Here is a 17168-nt window from a genome sequence, read left to right on the forward strand (position 1 = left end):
AAACACAATGTTTTACAGTTTTATGCACCTGAACTCCTGCAATACCAACTGGATCAGGACACCATCAGCTACTCTCTGCCCAGCTTTCAGCCTGCACACACATCATTTCAGAGGCACTAATGCACTCAGCCACATGTGCAGTGCTGTACATGGAACTCAAGTACTCATGCTTCTTCCCTTGTCCTAGATTTTAAAACTTTTGACTTCTCTTACAATCAGACTTGTGCAAAGAAGACTACACCTCGAGGTATCTAGTTTGAGAAAGCTTAGAGAATTGTTTGAAGCACATTATTCCCACCTCTCAGCAACCCAGAATGATTTGCTACCATTTACCCCGAACCACACAATAGGCATTCATTTATCTATTACACATTCTACACAAATACTTGAGGCATTTTGGAGAACTACTAAGCAGAATTGCTTGATCTTGCCAATTACCTGACGTGGGAGCCACTACAGTGAAGTCCTAGTCCTAACTGCACATCTGTGATGCAAAGTAATTCTGTGTTTGTTCTAAGAGTTTATCCTGTCATTGATACTTAAGAGATCTTCTAGAAGGCCACAGATCAAAAAGTGTTGTTTGTCAATACATTTCTCCTCAGAATTGTTTTGGATGTCTCTTTACTATGTGCTCTTTGTTGTTTGCTTAAGGCTGACCTGAACTAGGTCTAGTGCCTTTTTTTCCCCCCTTTTCTTGGCTAGCAAACATCTGGATTTTGCTTAATAAGTTTAACTTTATGTTGTGCACCAAAAAACAGGGACCACAGTGGACTTTAAAGCTGCCCTATTAGGATCTGGCCACAATTTTTAAGTACATAATGAGACAGAGCATTAAAATATCTACACGTTTAATACAACTACCAAAATGTTAGAGGTTTCTTACCTGCTTTAAGAAGTATTAATTGTGGGTTTCCCATTTTATTTCTTGAGTACTGGTACTGGGAAACCCCCGTACACTCACTTCTGCTAGCCTAAAAACAATGGTATTTCTGTAAACCTCTGCAGAAACAGGAATTTAGGTACCAGCTGGTCAGAACCTGAGCAGATTTTTGAACAGAGGTTGTAGAAATCTGGGGGAAGGACTTGGAAACTGGTGTTCAGCACAACCTCGTTGTCATCACTGTCCTTGTATTACCAACAAGATGAAAGTCAAACTGAAAACTGTATTTGACAGCATTTTGGGAATTAGTTTGTTTAACATATCAGTGCAGTAGTTTTAGTAAATGTCTGTAGCAAGTCTTTTACAGAAGCACGGGTCCAGTAATTTGAAGTCTTACCACATCTTCACTTTTATTATGAATACTCTAGGTGTTTTTATAATTTTTACTGACACTCAGTAACTGTATAATTGTGTACAAGATGTTAATGAAATCATGTTAGAGAATAACTTAAGAAGCACTGCAGCTGAAGCATATAAAGTTACTATTGTTTACAGCATTCTGTGGACAGTGCCAAATAGATGTTGAAACAAATACTTAACTACACTTCATGGTGTAACTAGTAACTGTACACAGATTCGTAACAAATGACATCTCGTGTAATCAATATTCTTAAATAAAGTATTTATAATGGAACTTCTCCAGGCTTTTCATTTTACACCTAGTACCTGCCTAAACTGAATCACTGGTACATATTAAATATATTCTAATGAAGATAAGCCTTAAAAAAACATGATGCATGCATACAGTCCACTGTATTTTGCTGCCATGGTGTTTTAGCCATGGAACATTTCTCCTTTTGCTATTACTTTACCATACAGTGTCAGCCAAAATTTAAAAGAATGGAGTTTCCATTAGGAAAAGTTCAACACAAATCAATAGTAAATCAGAGTTAGCCCATGCAGTGACATGGCGTTTTTACTTACCTGCATCTGCTGATCCACCAAGAGATGCAAGTTTCAATATGCATGAGGAATTCACAGGGAAAAGAACACTCCAAGGGTTGGCTTATTTGCTGTGAATTAACAGCTAGAAGAGCAGCGTATGGAGTTCATTGGCTTCTGACAGCTCAATGAGTGAGCGGATACGGCTTTACATCCTGCTCCTCATTTCTACTGTTTTGGTTTTGCAAAAGGAGGAATCATGCCAACAACTATGGAATTAGACCACTGCCACAGTGTACGGTGTCACAGACACAGGTACTCAGCCCTGCAAGCACAATGGAATACAAAGCACACATTTCCAGCCTTAATTCAACATTGCTTTCAGATCATAGATGTCATACTTCTTTTTGTTTCCTTTCAGGTAAACTCAGACTGGGGACTAGGGTGTGGAAAGAGTATTTGGCAAAGGAGCTTTTGATGTTAAAATATGCCCAAATGGGTGAACGCATCAAGGCTATATAGTAACCTTCACAGAAGACAGCTTCATTCATAGTACAATAATTTTGGTAACATTTACTGAAGTTTTTGCAGCTCTTGTTACAGCATTGATTAAATGTCACTCACAAAACAAACACAAACATGAGTATGTGCAAAGCAGGTCCAAATTTCAGATGATCATGAGGATCCAAAGTGAATAAAGGTTCTCAGGCTGTCCTTGTAATCCACAGCATCACAGTTTACAGTTTAGGTATGTTTTCCCTTGGTTTCTATGAGAAGCTCCTGAAATACCATCCCAATCAGTACCTCACCCTTTCACCTGAACTGGCCATGTGTCTTGCAACATGTTTTGCCCCGTTACGTTCACGTCCTGGAAGACTTTGCCAAGGGACCCAACACACTGCATCCAGCATTGCATAATTCTCCTCCCAGTCACCCCAATTTCATTAATGCATGAGCATGTAGCTCCCTGACATCCAGCATTGTTGTATGTATGTACATATGAGTTTTAATTTCAAGAGGCTTCCTAGACAAACTGAAATGTGCTGAAAGAAACAATGAATTGAGGCTGTCCTGGAGGCACTTCAAGAGTTTTCCCTGTTTCAGGCCCACTTGAGAGGCCAGCAGGAACAGCTGGGGTCAGCAGCAGTAATTAATACAGCCTCCCACTGTACCTTCCAAGTAGGACACTTTAGACTGAACTGCTGGTGGCAGTGCACCAGGCACGTCACTATCTGACATGGAAGAGACACTGCTCATACCTTAAACAAGCTACAAAGCTGCTTAATCCAGTGGATTGCTCTTTACCATTGCTACTTTCTAAACCGAGTGCACTTACCAGCTAGCTTTGCACAGGAAAATGACAGAAGTATGTCACTTTGGTAGTGAAACTTCACAGAAGAATAAGCACAATGAACATGCAACAAGGAAAATCACTGGAAATTAGCTGCTGTATCACTCAGGTTCTCCAAATATTTGCATAAACTTCTGTCTGTCTACAATCTGGCCAAACCTAAGTGTAAAATATAAAACATCTGTACTGTTATAGCGTTTGAACTGGAGAAGCAGCTCCCCTTTGCTATCTCCAACTTCATCCAGAGGTATCACTGTCTCTAGGGGACAGTAAATGTCATTCCGTCTTCCCCAAAACGTCAAGTGGGCCACTTTAACTGTACGGCCAGTTTCACTTAAGTACATTAATCCAATAATTCGTCTGAAAAAGTAGCTCATACCATACAGCACTGTACCAGCAAAGAATGCAATGCCAGCTGTATACAAGAAGACACCCTGAGAAACATGGCCTTGCAGGTAGAGGTAGCAGACAGGCGGCAGCATGAGCAGGGTGGTGCCGGTCTGCAGCAGCTTCAGTCGGGACAGCATCCGGCAGTACTTGATCCCTGGGAACCTGTACACCAGCTTGAACTCTTCTGGTTTCCCATCTGCTGCCTTTTGCCTGACCATAGCAGTGGGGGCCGAGTGGCACAGACACGCAGACAGCTCTCGCTGTCTCCTGGGATAATTATTAACTCCGTTAACGTGCTGATTTTGTGACTGCAAACGCACTCCTGGACCACACAATTGTGACTGCAAATGCACCCATGAAGCACACAACCAGGGTGGGTGAGCATCCTCCTTTTTCCATGACTTTGTCCAGAGCTCCTTTTGTAGACATCTCCCGAAAGCTGGTGCCATGCAGGTCTTAGTCCTAATTCTGCAGAGCCTAGCCTATAGGGAAACATTCCCACAGGTCATCATTTGAGTTGTCTTTATGACCAAATCCCCTTCAGCTCAGAGTCTGCTCCTCAGGCACCCAAGGACCGCAAGCAGCAGCCCCAGCTGACTGTACTTAAAACCAGCGTTATGTTAGGAAGCTGGTATTCATGCCTGCAGCTGAGAAGGGAAAACACTTTTGGTAACATAGCTGATACCAGAGCCAGCTTCCTGAACACAGCCTCACGGCATCACTGCCTCACTTTGAGCGACATCGAAGTAAAAGCATCAGCACCACAGGCTGCCTTCTAAGCAAAGAGAGTAAAAGAACGTGGGGCTGCTAGCCAGCGGTGTGTTAAATAATCACTTCAATAACAATGTTAGGGCAACAGAAAAGAGTTAACTAACCACAATGGAGGAGAGCAAGGGCCGCGCCGCAAGAGCGCCCTGAGGAACACGAGGAACGTGCGGGACTACAGAAGATAAAGGCAAGAGAGGGAACTCCCGCGCTGCCCTCACGCTGGCACACGCTCCCTACCGTTCCTGCAAGGACGCGAAACCAAGCAGACAGCAACGGGCACGGCCCCGGGCCGAGGGTACCGCTCCAGAGCCCGCCTGCACCTCGAGGGCGGGAGGCCGGCGGCAGACACCGCGGCTCCACTCCTCACTGAGGCGGCCCAGACCCGTTGCCGGCGCCTCACAGGCGGCACCGCTCAGCCCGCGCCCGGGAAAGGGAGGGAGAAAAGGAAAGGAAAGCGAAAAGGAAATGAGAGGGACAAGAGAAGGGGAAAGGGAAAAGGGAAGGGGAAAGGGTTAAGGTACCACCCCGCTCACCATTGCCATTGCTCCAGCGTCCCACATGCGCCTGCGCCACAGCGTCCACGGGCGGAGCGTGTCCCCGCTTCCCGTCGTGCCCCGCGTGTGGCGGGCCGGGCCGGGCCGGAGCCATGTCGGCGGCAGAGCGGTCCGCGCTGTGCCTGTTCGACGTGGATGGCACCCTCACCGCGCCGCGACAGGCGAGTGCTCCGCGCCGGGGCCGTGAGGGGCGCGCTGGGGCGGGCACACCGGACCTGGGCACCGAGACCGCTTCCGCTCCCGGTGGGCACGGGCCGCTCCTCAGGGGCTGCCAGCTGCATCCGCTGTCCGCGGTGCTCGATGTGCTCACGGCCGTTTAAGGCGAAACACCTTACCCTTTTTAAAGATCCGCACGGCGCGGCTGGTTTAATCGTTGTTGCGAACTGGAGGTGCCGGTGTCACGGTAAGAACGCCTACAGAGAGCTTGCTTTGTTTTGGCACTTAGAAAATCACGGCGGAGATGGCGGCGTTCCTGCAGGAGCTGCGGCGGAGGGTGAAGGTCGGAGTCGTGGGAGGCTCCGACTTCGAGAAGATCAAGGAACAGCTCGGGGATGACGGTGAGGAGAGCGGCGGCAGCCCGGGCGCGGGAGGCTGCGGAGGTTGAGCGTAGTTAACCCTGTCCATGGTCCCGCCGCGCTGCTAGCGCTGCCTGGCTTTGCTGTGTCACACTCGGTCTTTGAAGAGCCACTTACAAGCCGTTAGCGCAGCCTGTGATTGCGTTTGCAGGTACCTCGGTATCTTGTTCAGGGGTTGTTACCAACAGTGACATCCTGACTCGGTGACAGTACCGTGGGAGGGCGTTTGACCACCGTGGAATTCCTTACAGAACATGTACAGGTGCAGGCTGCTCAGCTGTGGAGCGCTTCCCTGAGGATCTGGGTTTGTTAACTGCAGGGTTCTGATGCAGAGATGGGCTCTCGGCTTCAGTCCTTTGAGAGGCATTTCCTTTTCTGTATATAAGGTGGCCTTTAATGGTCTTTATTTAACTGATGACACAAATATGCCTTTGGTAATGCCCAAGTAATGCAGAACTTGTTTGATTTACAAGTGCTCTCCAGTAAGCCATATCATCATAGAATCATCAGACTCAGGACGGTTTGGGTTGGAAGGGACCTTAAAGCTCACCCAGATCCAGCCCCCTGCCATGGGCAGGAACACCCTCCATTAGACCAGATTGTGCCAGGCCCTTTCCAGCCTGGCCTTGCATCATAGTAAGACCCTCACAAGTCTGACATCTGCTGCAAATTAGTAACACTGAGAAAACAAACCTCAGAGGGTAGTACTTGACTTGCTCTCTAGCCAGGCTGTATGCCAGGCTTTTGTAATGTTTGAGGTGTTAAGTCACTCACTTCCTTATCATGTGATGCAAAGAGGCATATTTGCAGAAGAGGAACAGCCTTTAAGCAAACCCACAGGCTTCATGTGATTTGAGGTGTGTGCTAATCATGGAGTGAAATGAGATCTCTTGTTCAGTGTTATGTTGCTGAGTCTTTCATTCTGTGTGATCTAATGTTTGCTGGATTTTAACCAGCAATAATGTGTAATACAATTCAGCATTAAACATACAGGGGAAGTGATAAGTTACTGTCTTTTTGTTTGGTTGTAGTGGTTGAAAAATTTGACTACGTTTTTCCAGAAAATGGTCTTGTAGCCTACAAAGATGGGAAATTCTTGTGCAAGCAGGTAAGGGAACTTACCAGTGACATGGAAGAGACATTTTCTAAACAAAACTTTGCTTTGTGGCTACAGTGCAGTCCCTTATAATCATCCTTCTAACTAAGGCCAGTGTGCCTGCTGTTTTCACGTGTCACCTCTGTAACAGATCACAGAATGACAGAATGGTTTGAATTGGAAGGGACCTTAAAGCTCATCCAGTTTCCAGTTCCAACTCCCAGCCACAGGCAGGGACACCTTCCACTAGACCAGGTTGCTCCAAGCCCCGTCCAACCTGGCCTTGAACACTGCCAGGGATGGGGCAGCCACAGCTTCTCTGGGCATCCTGTGCCAGCGCCTCAGCACCCTCACAGGGAAGAACTTCTGCCTAAGAGCTCATCTCAGTCTCCCCTCTGTCAGGTTAAAGCCATTCCCCCTTGTCCTGTCCCTACAGACCCTTGTCAAAAGCCCCTTCCAACTTTCTTGTAGCCCCCCTAGGCTACAAAAAAAGGCACTCAGGTCTCCCTAGAGCCTTCTCTTCTCCAGGCTGAACAAGCCCAGCTCTCTCAGCCTGTCTCCAGAGCAGACGTGCTCCAGCTCTCTGGTCATCTGGCTTTCATTTGGCACTCTGATTCATGTAATGACAGTCTGCACCTCCAGCTTTATTCTTTATTCATATTGAATAAGAGTTTGGTGCTATGGTTTAAAAAAGGGAGGTAAACAAAGAGAAAAATGAGAGCCTTCAGTTAGCACCATGTGTGAATCAACTGAGAGCTACTTACTGAAGGCATGTTCCTTTGTGGTATTAACTGTGCCCAATTATACAGTATCTGTGTTTTCCACATGACGTGTTTTTAGAATCTCTAATTCTGGACCTTGATTGGTGTTTATTTGGTTAGAGCATTCAGGGGTACCTGGGCGAGGACATACTTCAGGATCTGATCAACTACTGCCTGAGTTACATTGCAAAGATTAAACTGCCAAAGAAAAGGTACGTGTGTACACACACCAGTGTCACCATGTTCTGTGTGCTATAGTGTTGAACATCCATGTGTAAAGCAGGCTGCTTGGCAAAAAACTAATGATCTTGTTGGTTTTGGAATTAAACCAAAATTCATTGTTCAAGTTCATTGTAATACTCAGTATTTCGACCAATTTTTCATCTATTTTCTGTCTCAACCAATTCTTTTTCAGGGGCACTTTTATTGAGTTCCGGAACGGGATGTTAAATGTGTCTCCCATTGGAAGAAGCTGCAGCCAGGAAGAACGAGTTGAGTTCTATGAACTTGATAAAGTGAGTTACAACTCTTGACAACTATCCAGCTCTTCTGGAAGAGGCAGTTATGGCCAGCTTATGAGTTTTAAAAAGCTTTTATACTTTGTGCCTTTCTAATTTTTCTTTTCATTTTAACCCTTTCCATGTGGTTTAACCAACTTCTCTGTTCAGATTTCAGGAAATCAACAATACTTTGTTTGTTGCACTAGTGAACAATGATTACAAAGAGATAAAACCATACTTATGTGGAGCTTTAGGATACCACCCTGTATCCATGCAAATCAATTAAACTATTCTGTTTCTTGTCAACTCTTTAAAGCCTTTTAAAGCAGAATTTAAAAGCTGAGGTCAAACTCTTCACCATTTATTTTCCTTTGCACACAGCTAAATGAATCTGAGCCGTGGTATCAGAGTTCTGTTCCCTGCTACACTGTCACAACTGTTTCTGACCCAAAACAAAAAGTGAGATTCAGATCCTCAAAAGAAGACTTTGCCTGGATCTCAGTTAATGGATGCTGAAAGATACTCAAGCCCAAAGCATTCCGAAAATACCCATATACTCCCATTTTTGCACTATATGGCATCAGAAGATTAATACCAGTTTTGAGACTTCCTATGCCCCTGTCTACCGATGTGTAAAACTGAATTTTACCAGGAGTTAAAGCATACTTCCTTGGCATCCTAAGATTTTCAGCTAGAAAAGTACATAACACAGCATCTAAATGAAGTTTAGCTCTCATTTTTGACAGGCTGGTAACCAATTAAAGTGGAAATATTCTCAGTGTGCTTTCAGTGATAATAAAAACATGGCTCTAGCACACCAATCCTGATTACTCAGACCTTTGGATGTTTTGGGGGTGGTTTTTTGGGTTATCTTTTTATTGATGAATTAATACAGATGTTTGGTTTTGTTGTGCATTTATTTTTTTAACAGAAGGAACATATAAGAGAGAAATTTGTAGCTGATTTACGAAGAGAATTTGCAGGAAAAGGCCTCACGTTTTCTATAGGTATCATATTAAAAGAATGTAATTTAAAATGTCATTTAATTTAAATGTCACTTAGGATATGTCATAGCCATAAGAGGATATGACTTACCTTGTGTATGACAGATCTCTCTCTGGGGGTGGCTGCAGGCACTGAATGCAAGACTAAGCCTCTTTTTCCTCTTAGACTTTCATGTGGTAGATTTTAATTGAAATCCATCAACAGAGATAACATCATTGCTTGTCATCAGCTCGTTGTCTTTTATTGTCAGTTGGGTGACTGATTCTGCCCATTTTGAAGCATATTACGTGCTTCTGATTAGTCTGAGTTGTTTCTGCAAACCAATTTTGATCAGAAATGCTCCATCAGTACTGTTCCTATAGCCCTTGGTTCTTCAGCACTGTAGCTTTGTGTGAGGAAGGAAAGAAAATCCAAAAGCAAGTGCAGTCTTAAAGATAAAAGTGATGTAATGGGGAATTACTTTTCCATGTGTTTCTTGTGGCTGTACACAGACCAATGGCTGTATTCAGTCATGTAGTTTCTTTCTAAAGTTAAAAAGATTAAATGTAATTTTTAAACAAAGGTTCCATTTTGAGAGCCATGAGTGCTTGGGAACATGCTAAGACCTTCATATTTGTTTAATGGGTAAGCAGTAATCTGTAAATCACAACTAATAACTGATACCCTACAGAACACTTGCTGTAAGACTTAACTGCAGGGTCTTACAACATCTCTGACTTCTGCAGAGCTCCCTCTACCAAAAATCTGACCCAGTTTAGGTTTTTTCACTTACTCTTCCCTCAGGAATGTGTTCTTATAGTAAAACATTAACAAAACAAACAAATTATAACAAACCATTAACAACAGCTTGGTTCATGTCTGTCCTAGGAGGCCAGATAAGCTTTGATGTGTTCCCAGATGGCTGGGATAAGCGGTACTGCTTAGGAATCGTTGCCAATGATGGATACAAGACCATTTATTTCTTCGGAGATAAGACTATGCCAGTGAGTATACTGTTTTGTGCGTGTATTTCAGAGCTTTTCTTTTGAAGCACAAGCACTGTGGGTTCTAACCAACTGACAGGAACTGAAATCAGAATATAAACATATGTCTCTGTTTACCTCATTTTGGCTTACTGGTCAGCGCAGTGCTGGGACACAGCTGTGTCACTTCTGCTTCCTGAAGTGAACACCATGTTCTTGACAGACTTAATAGAGTTTGGTTTTAAATTGAACTTCTGTAATTCTGTTAAAAACCTAGGTGACATGACTGTGTAAAACATTATCACATTTGGTTATTGTAGATTGATGGTTCTTGTTGGCTGGTGTTTATTAAACATTGATTTTTCCATTTAATTTAATACCATTCCTTTGCTAACCACTCTGTCTCCACATTGAGGAGCTGAAATTACACATAACCCCTGTCCCTAGGCGTTGGGCTGAGCTAAACACCTCTGCAGGGCAAGTTAGAGGCTTTTCTAAACAGTGAGCAGAGAGACCTGTCTAGAGCCAGTGAGTGCAACAGCAAGCACAAGGGTGAAATGAAGATTGTCTGAGCATGGCTGAGGGATGGTGTCAGCCTAAGATTTAGCAGAAAAGTCTTAGTTTTACAGGAACTTACAGTTTTCTAAGTTACAAAGAACTTTATAGCTTTATAAGCATAAAAAGGCCAAATTTTACAAGAAAAAGAAGCTTTAAAGGGTTTTCCCCCCTTGAAACGAGCTGCAAAAGTATCACCTGTCCCTCTGGCATAGAGCTACGGACAGGTCATTTTAAACCCTTGTAAGTGGCAGTGCAGTATCTTAAGTTTGGAAGTAGCCAGAGCTGCTGCTGCCTCACTGGGAAGCCATGTGGCAAACAACTTATAAACATTAGGAAACTGCTTCCTGTAGCGCATGAAGCTGCAACTTTCATGGGGCTCTGCTCATGCAAGTGGCTCTGCCTTTGCCCCTTGCACCAGCTGTGAAAGGACCGTTAATGGATTCTGTGATCTGAAACCAGTTACAAATGTCACATCAGACCAGTAGCCACAAGGCCAAAACATTACTGCAATAGCAAAAGTTCAAGTCTTAACAATGATGTATAACTAAAAGGAAAGAAGACCAAGTTGGAAGGAAGAGGATAATGCAAAAGAAGTTACAAATACCATGTGCTGGTATAGTGTCCTGTAACAAGCTTTACACCCTGGTATTAACAAGCAAACAGTTTCTAAAGGTCAATTACACCAAACTATAAACAGAGGTAAAGCTCTACTCTTTCTTTACCAGTGCTAATGTGCAGGCCAGGAAGTTCTCAGGCAAGTGTGTAATGTTCAGCTGAAGGTTTGGCAGAGCTGTGCTATAAATACATCATCAAAAATCTCACACTGGAGGTTTGCAGGTTTTTAGCTTTCTGGAAGACATCTCAGACGTGACAGTGTTAGCATAGAACGGTTTGGGTTGGAAGGGACCTTTAAAGCTCATCCAGTTCCAACCCCCTGCCACGGGCAGGAGCACCTTCCACTAGACCAGGTTGCTCCAAGCCCTGTCCAACCTGGTCTTGAACACTGCCAGGGATAGGGCAGCCACAGCTTCTCTGGGCATCCTGTGCCAGCGCCTCAGCACCCTCACAGAGAAGTTTTTTCCAGTATCTAATCTAGATCTCCACTCTTGTCAGTTTAGAGCCATTCCCCCTTGTAAAAAGCCCCTTCTTTCCATAACTTCCTTTGTGTGTCCCTTTTCCAACCCAAGTCTGTGACTGTACATTAAGTTAAATACAATTAAATCCTCCTCTGCTCTTTTCCTCTTCTGTTTTCAGGGAGGGAATGACTATGAAATTTACACAGACTCCAGAACAGAAGGCCACAGCGTCACATCCCCACAGGATACAAGAAGAATCTGTGAAGAGCTGTTTTTTTAAATAAAAGACTTTTAGGATTCACACTGATAAAATGGTTAAGACACCCTACTAACTCAAAACTGTCTTCCTGCTGTATGGTTTTTTGTAATTGGTCATGAGTAGCAAGTGCTGTGCAGGTCAGTCATTACTGAAGGGAAGTACTTTGTTGCTCAGTGGTAGAATACAGCAGAGCTCATTGCATACCATCCTTTCCCTGTGCCCATTCACACAGGTACTTTGTTTTCTTTCTTGTTGATTGTGGAGTTTGGGCTGGGTCTTAAGACATCAGTAAACTTCCTTAGCAAACTAATTACGTTGGGGGGGGAAATAATCTGATTTATGATCTCAAAATTAGCCGGCAAGGCTTTATCCCTTGTTTTTATTAAGCTGCTATTTAAAAGATGAATGTTTTAGAGTTGGTTGGGGTTTTTTTAAATACTACCTTTTGCTATAAAATCATGAATTACAAGGCAGATGTGATTTGCTTGTTTAAAACTGGAAGATGAGTAAAAGAGAGGTGTTCTTTCTCTCTGGGGCTGGGAAGGCCGAATTGCGTGGTCGGAACGTGCATCAGTTCTACCACCACTAAAATAGCTGGGCCAGTTGCTGCTGAAGTTACTCCTCAGTACAGCGGCGGTGCCACTGCACAGTACAGCTGTTGGTACTTATACTATCTGCAGACTGTTTTTAAATCTAAAAATTATAAAAATTAAATCTTGAGCTCCACAGAAAAATACATTTCTGTCACTGATAACATTCCCGATAGAACATTAAGGGTAGGTGAGATTTTAGTGCTAAGAACAGAGATGTAAACTCTATTAAATTTCAAGTTGAAGCGTGACAATCTGTAACTGTTAATACTACTTGTCACATCTGGCATTAGGAAAGCAATCTCGTTTAAAACAGTTTAGTAAAGAAGAATAAAAATCTCATAATGAAAAATTACTATTTCTATTTGTCATTTTGGTAAACAAAATATGTAAAGCAGACCTGCTGTGTGCTGTTTGTCTGTACAGAGAAATGATTGACTTGAATCTTTCCAAGTTTACGTGGTACTTAAGCAGTAAAAAAGGGGAGAACACCATGTTTGTGTACAAACTATAATCCCCACAGGGCTTACAGAACAGGTGGGGGAGCTGTGTTGCCCTTCTGCATGGGAACTATCTGTCTTCTAACACCCTTTTCATGTGCCTGCCTCCAGAGTAATTGAGTCTCAACCATTTCCATGGGAGCAGACTTCAGGCCATAACCACCTGTAGTGCCCAGAGGCTCTGTAAAGGTGGCCAGATTTTAGCAGCTGTTGCTTTGTGTGCATGCACTTGGGAAGTATCTGATGGTTTGATTATGCTGCTGCATGGTTGTGTCCTGTATTTGTAGGATGTTACCTATGCAAAATACCCTGTGCAGGAACACAGCCTCAAATACCATCACCTGTGTGCACATACCTGCACATACTTGAATGGTAAAAGCTCGCTAGTGGGTCTTGCACAGCCATTGCCAATAGCTGAGGTTTATCTTTTGTCTCTGAGGCCAGCAGATGAGAAGCAAACATTGTGTCTCTGAGAGGAGAAAAAAAAAAACAGAAAGCAAAGCACAGCATCCCATGATGTCTCATCCCTTGTCTCCATCTAACCTTTCCTAGTGTGAGTTCAAAAAAGCAGGGCAGGCCCAAGCTGGGGTCATGTCCTCTGAAGCCTGGCTAAAGCTGCTGCACCATTGTGGAACACTGGCCGCTCTGTCCTGGGAGCCCCTTCTGAAGTGTTCTGGCCTGCCTTCCTCCCCCACGTCCTCATTCAAATGGCCAGGCTGTGCTGTAGCTCCTTGTTCCCCCCTACTGTATGTTAATATAAATAAGAGCTAATATTAAATATTATACAATGGAAATAAATGTATTTACAGAAGTAGTTGTATATATCATACACTAACCAATTAAGCAGCTAGAAAAGTTGCTAAAATACTCCCTAATTGTTCTGGTAATGCCAGTCAGCTGATACTACAGTGCTTTTTAAAGCATTTCAAACTATCATCATGCAGGAGTGCATATGCAGCACCTGTGTTCTCTAACACTACCTCAAGACCAACTACGCAGAGAGCAGACTGAAGACATATGTTGAAGCATTACAATGGTCACATTTATTGTAAAGGAAGCAGCCTGTGTTACTCCAACAAGCTAACCAGTGTTAAATCCATCACTACAGAGTCTTAGTAGAACTCCCAAACCCGACTGCAGGTGAGTCATTATTTCACACTACAGTGTAATGCAGGTACAGCCACAGTAGAACAACCACCACAGTAGTTACTAACCTCTGGACACCTGGAGATGTCTCCAGGCACCTTAAATGTCTTGAGACATTTCATGACAGCAAGTGGCTGCTAAAACTGCACTAGGCAGCTGGAGTTACCCTGTCACACAACTAACAGGAGAGTGTGATGCCATCTTTTCTATTTCTTTATTTGCAAAGTCAATAAAAATCCACTGTTAGGAACATAACAGAGAAAAATGCTTCATTTGGAAAATAAAAGAATGGAAGGCAAACAGGGACAGACCTAAGTTGCACTACAACTACATGAAATCTTGCAGGCAGAGAAGAGTCAGGGCAAGGGTGATCATATCACATCCTACTGGGCTGCTCCATGGAGCAGCTGCAGAATCTGCTTCACCCAGACATGCCACTGAGCCTGTTCAGGAACTCCCACAGCAGTTTACACACTTGCACCTGAACAGCATACACTGTGATACCGAACAGCATACAACTTGCTTTCCAGAGGTACAGTTACTCTGCCTGCCCAGAGCAATACTGTGGCAGGCATTCAACTATATGCCATCAAGAAGGTAATCTTCAGCTTTGTCTAAATACAGACACAGAGGCTGTGAAGCACCCACTACTTTACAGTTTTCTACCACTTCCCTTGAAGCAAAATTTTTGAATTTTGGGTTGATTTTTTTTGTAGGTGTGTTTTTTAAATACTGGCCTATAAAATCTGTTGCTAATCAACCATCAAGGCACCTAAATAGATTCACAAACAATCCAGGCTTTAAAACCACAATATTCCACTCATATGCAGGCATGCCACTTGCAAAGGGAGCACCTGAAGGGCACCCAGCCGGGGCCATGGGAGTGTAACCACCAGATGGAAAACTCTCACTCTGCTGTAGCTGCTTTTTTGTGAGCTTCCTTCCATAAGGCAAAGCAGTAGCAGCAGTGAACACCTCTCCCTTGCCCAAGCCAAGGTGTGAAGGCACTGTCCCAGCAGGAAGCATACTCCAAGCCTTACGGAAGAGCAGCTCAAGGGAACACAGTGCTCACACACCTCTAGGGCCTCAGAGTGGTGCCTTTGCCATGGCCAAAGCTCTCCTCCAAACCTCTCCTTGAGTCCCCTGGGCATTTCCTGGCACCAGCTCACCAGATAAAAGAGAAACCCCAAGCTTCCCCTCCTCCACCAAGCACACACCAGCTCTCTTTAAAACACAGTTTTGTAAACACATTGCGCTAAATTTTTTTTTCATTAGCATCTGAATTGCCTTTTTTTTTGTTTTGTTTTTCAGCTGTAACACCACTAATTCTGGCCTGCTGCTGCTTTATTGACAAGGCAGTATTTCCTCCTGCACAACACACAAGGTATTCTTAGCACAGGCCCACTGCAGCCAGGTGTTGAGCAGTGCCTGTGCTCCCTCTGGGGCGCCTCAGGAGCTGATGACGTGCCCCGACCAGGTCTCGTGCTTGGTTCCAGGAGCTAGGTGGGTGATCACCACCTCCACTGCCTGCAGCTTCTCGTTCTTCGGGGGGATGGTGCACATCTTGTAGGTGACTTCATCGCCTGCCACAGGAACATACTCGCCTTCAATGCTGTGGAGGGGAAGCTTCAGTTAACCATAAAGCACATCAATGCTCTTTTGCCGCTTATTTTTTTATCACAATATCTTTTATGTCAATTATTATCAAGATATTTCAGGGGCTTCTATAGAGCCCACCTTTCACCGCAGCCAGAGGTTGATTTTTGTCGTCTTGCAGCAAAATCCTATGAGAACACTATGACCACACCACCACCACACACAACTATCTCCCCATTTAATACGGCTTAAAAACAACGAGCCTTGGAGAGCGCTGCGGGGAACCCTGCAGCCGCCTTTTCCTCGCCAGCAGCACTAGAGGGCAGGGCTGACACTGTTCGGCGCTCCGTTTGAGGCTTGTGTTTTAAACTAGAGAAGTTGGTGTGGGGTTTATTTTATTCTCTCACATAAGCTTTCGAAGTTTGGCTTGTTTGGGGTTCCCTCCCTTCTTTGTCTTGTTCCATGGTACAGACGGACTGCACCATGCCAGGCATTACTTTTCCTTTAGGTTACACCACAACACAGTTTGTCTGGAGGATGACAACAAAACTGTTTGGGTCTTCTCAAACGGGGGTTTTTCACAGCAAGTAATGTTGAAAAGAGCCGGGTGATACACTGCACCACAGGAACTGCCCCCCAGCACTCCGGAGGAGGTTCAGGGGTCGCTCACTCCTACCCAGCCTCTTCCAGCATGAGGACATGCAATGCTGCAGGACTCACACCCTGCATTCCTTACCGTGTGTGAGCCTTTAACTGGAGAGACAGGGGGAAATGCAAACGTACTGACAAGACACAACTGCCAAGGGTAACATCCTGCTTCCCCTCCACCCCTGCAGTCAAGATCAGAGCTTTTTAATACAGATCCCAGCATGTGCCAATGAAAACAGACAGGCAGAGATGCCTTCCAACCAGATTCTCCAACAGCAGAAAGGAATGCTTCACCTTCCCTTCAACAGACCTACACCATCCCACGCTCAGGTTCCCTTCTCTGACAATGTAGGCTCTAGATTGCTTGTGGTTTTCAGCAGCATTTGTATATGTGCACAGATAAACACTAATTGTAAATTATACCGGGTGCCCAACTGGTCTGACTTGCTCGTGTACTCTCCATCACACTGGGAGCAAGATATGGGGTAAGGGCAAAATAAGAAAGCAAGTCTTCTAGGTCAGAAATGGGGCAGACACCACTGGGTATGTTATCTGCCTTCACTGGGAGCAGGCTGGAAGCATACTCACACCACCAGGAATTTTACCCCACAACTATTTCTGGAATCTAAGACTACACCAGTGCCCTTCAATCCACTCTTGCCTTATGACCCATTCTTGTTACAGCTTTTCTATTGCAGGAAAGACTGGCAGGACTGAGAGGAGATAACTATACTGGCCCTCACTGCCTGTATTAACTTCACATCAGATTTTGCTTCTCCCTGCTGTCTGCAAAACTTCTTCAGCTCCATCTCCCGCACTGCCTCTCCAACACGTTCTCCCTTTAAGGGCTGCCTCTATTTCTGCTCCCCTCTGACCTATGCATCTGCTGTGCACTGCTGCTCAGGGAGCTGGTGCATCGGGCTGTGGCTGAGCAGAAGCAGCCTGTACTCAGGGATGAGACAGGGTAAGCAGGCATGCACAAGGGAAGCAAAAACTGACCCATAAAGTGTA

At 44.5% G+C, this 17168-nt stretch overlaps 3 protein-coding genes across 4 annotated transcripts in view; 1 reads left to right on the forward strand and 2 right to left on the reverse strand.

Moving 5' to 3' along the window:
* Positions 1–2549: 2549 nt before the first annotated feature.
* Positions 2550–4072, reverse strand: TMEM186 (transmembrane protein 186; the record flags this gene model as incomplete). Its single annotated transcript, XM_080619118.1, is given in 2 exon segments — positions 2550–4045; positions 4049–4072. Coding segments are annotated over 2 exon segments (795 nt in total). The 3' UTR covers positions 2550–3274.
* Positions 4073–4964: 892 nt separating this feature from the next.
* PMM2 (phosphomannomutase 2) lies at positions 4965–12735 on the forward strand. Of its 2 annotated transcripts, XM_080619190.1 has the most exons (8): positions 4965–5046; positions 5331–5442; positions 6492–6568; positions 7438–7529; positions 7733–7832; positions 8749–8824; positions 9690–9805; positions 11597–12735. In XM_080619190.1, the coding sequence occupies exons 1-8, from the start codon at positions 4978–4980 to the stop codon at positions 11696–11698; spliced, it is 744 nt and encodes a 247-aa protein (XP_080475316.1). In that variant the 5' UTR covers positions 4965–4977; the 3' UTR covers positions 11699–12735. The 2 variants fall into 2 exon arrangements, with proteins under 2 accessions (XP_080475316.1, XP_080475315.1); XM_080619189.1 differs by lacking the exon at positions 5331–5442 and having other exon boundaries at positions 4972–5288.
* A 2057-nt stretch (positions 12736–14792) lies between these two features.
* CARHSP1 (calcium regulated heat stable protein 1) overlaps positions 14793–17168 on the reverse strand; it is a 35256-nt gene continuing 32880 nt past the window's right edge. The window contains exon 4 of the mRNA XM_080617387.1: positions 14793–15525. Coding sequence (XP_080473513.1) covers positions 15363–15525 — 163 coding nt within the window. The 3' untranslated portion in view covers positions 14793–15362. The remainder of the gene's footprint in view (positions 15526–17168) is intronic.

The sequence above is a fragment of the Psittacula echo genome (genome assembly GCF_963264785.1).
Source record: "Psittacula echo genome assembly, chromosome: 5".
NCBI lineage: Eukaryota > Metazoa > Chordata > Aves > Psittaciformes > Psittacidae > Psittacula > Psittacula echo.

Excerpts from the sequence above, each read along its gene's own strand:
- PMM2 (XM_080619189.1), top strand. The coding sequence starts at position 5,021 with ATGGCACCCTCACCGCGCCGCGACAGGCGAGTGCTCCGCGCCGGGGCC. Across the intron at positions 5,289-6,491 it reads CTGGAGGTGCCGGTGTCACG|TGGTTGAAAAATTTGACTAC; the intron begins GTAAGAACGCCT and ends GTTTGGTTGTAG. Across the intron at positions 8,825-9,689 it reads AGGCCTCACGTTTTCTATAG|GAGGCCAGATAAGCTTTGAT; the intron begins GTATCATATTAA and ends TGTCTGTCCTAG.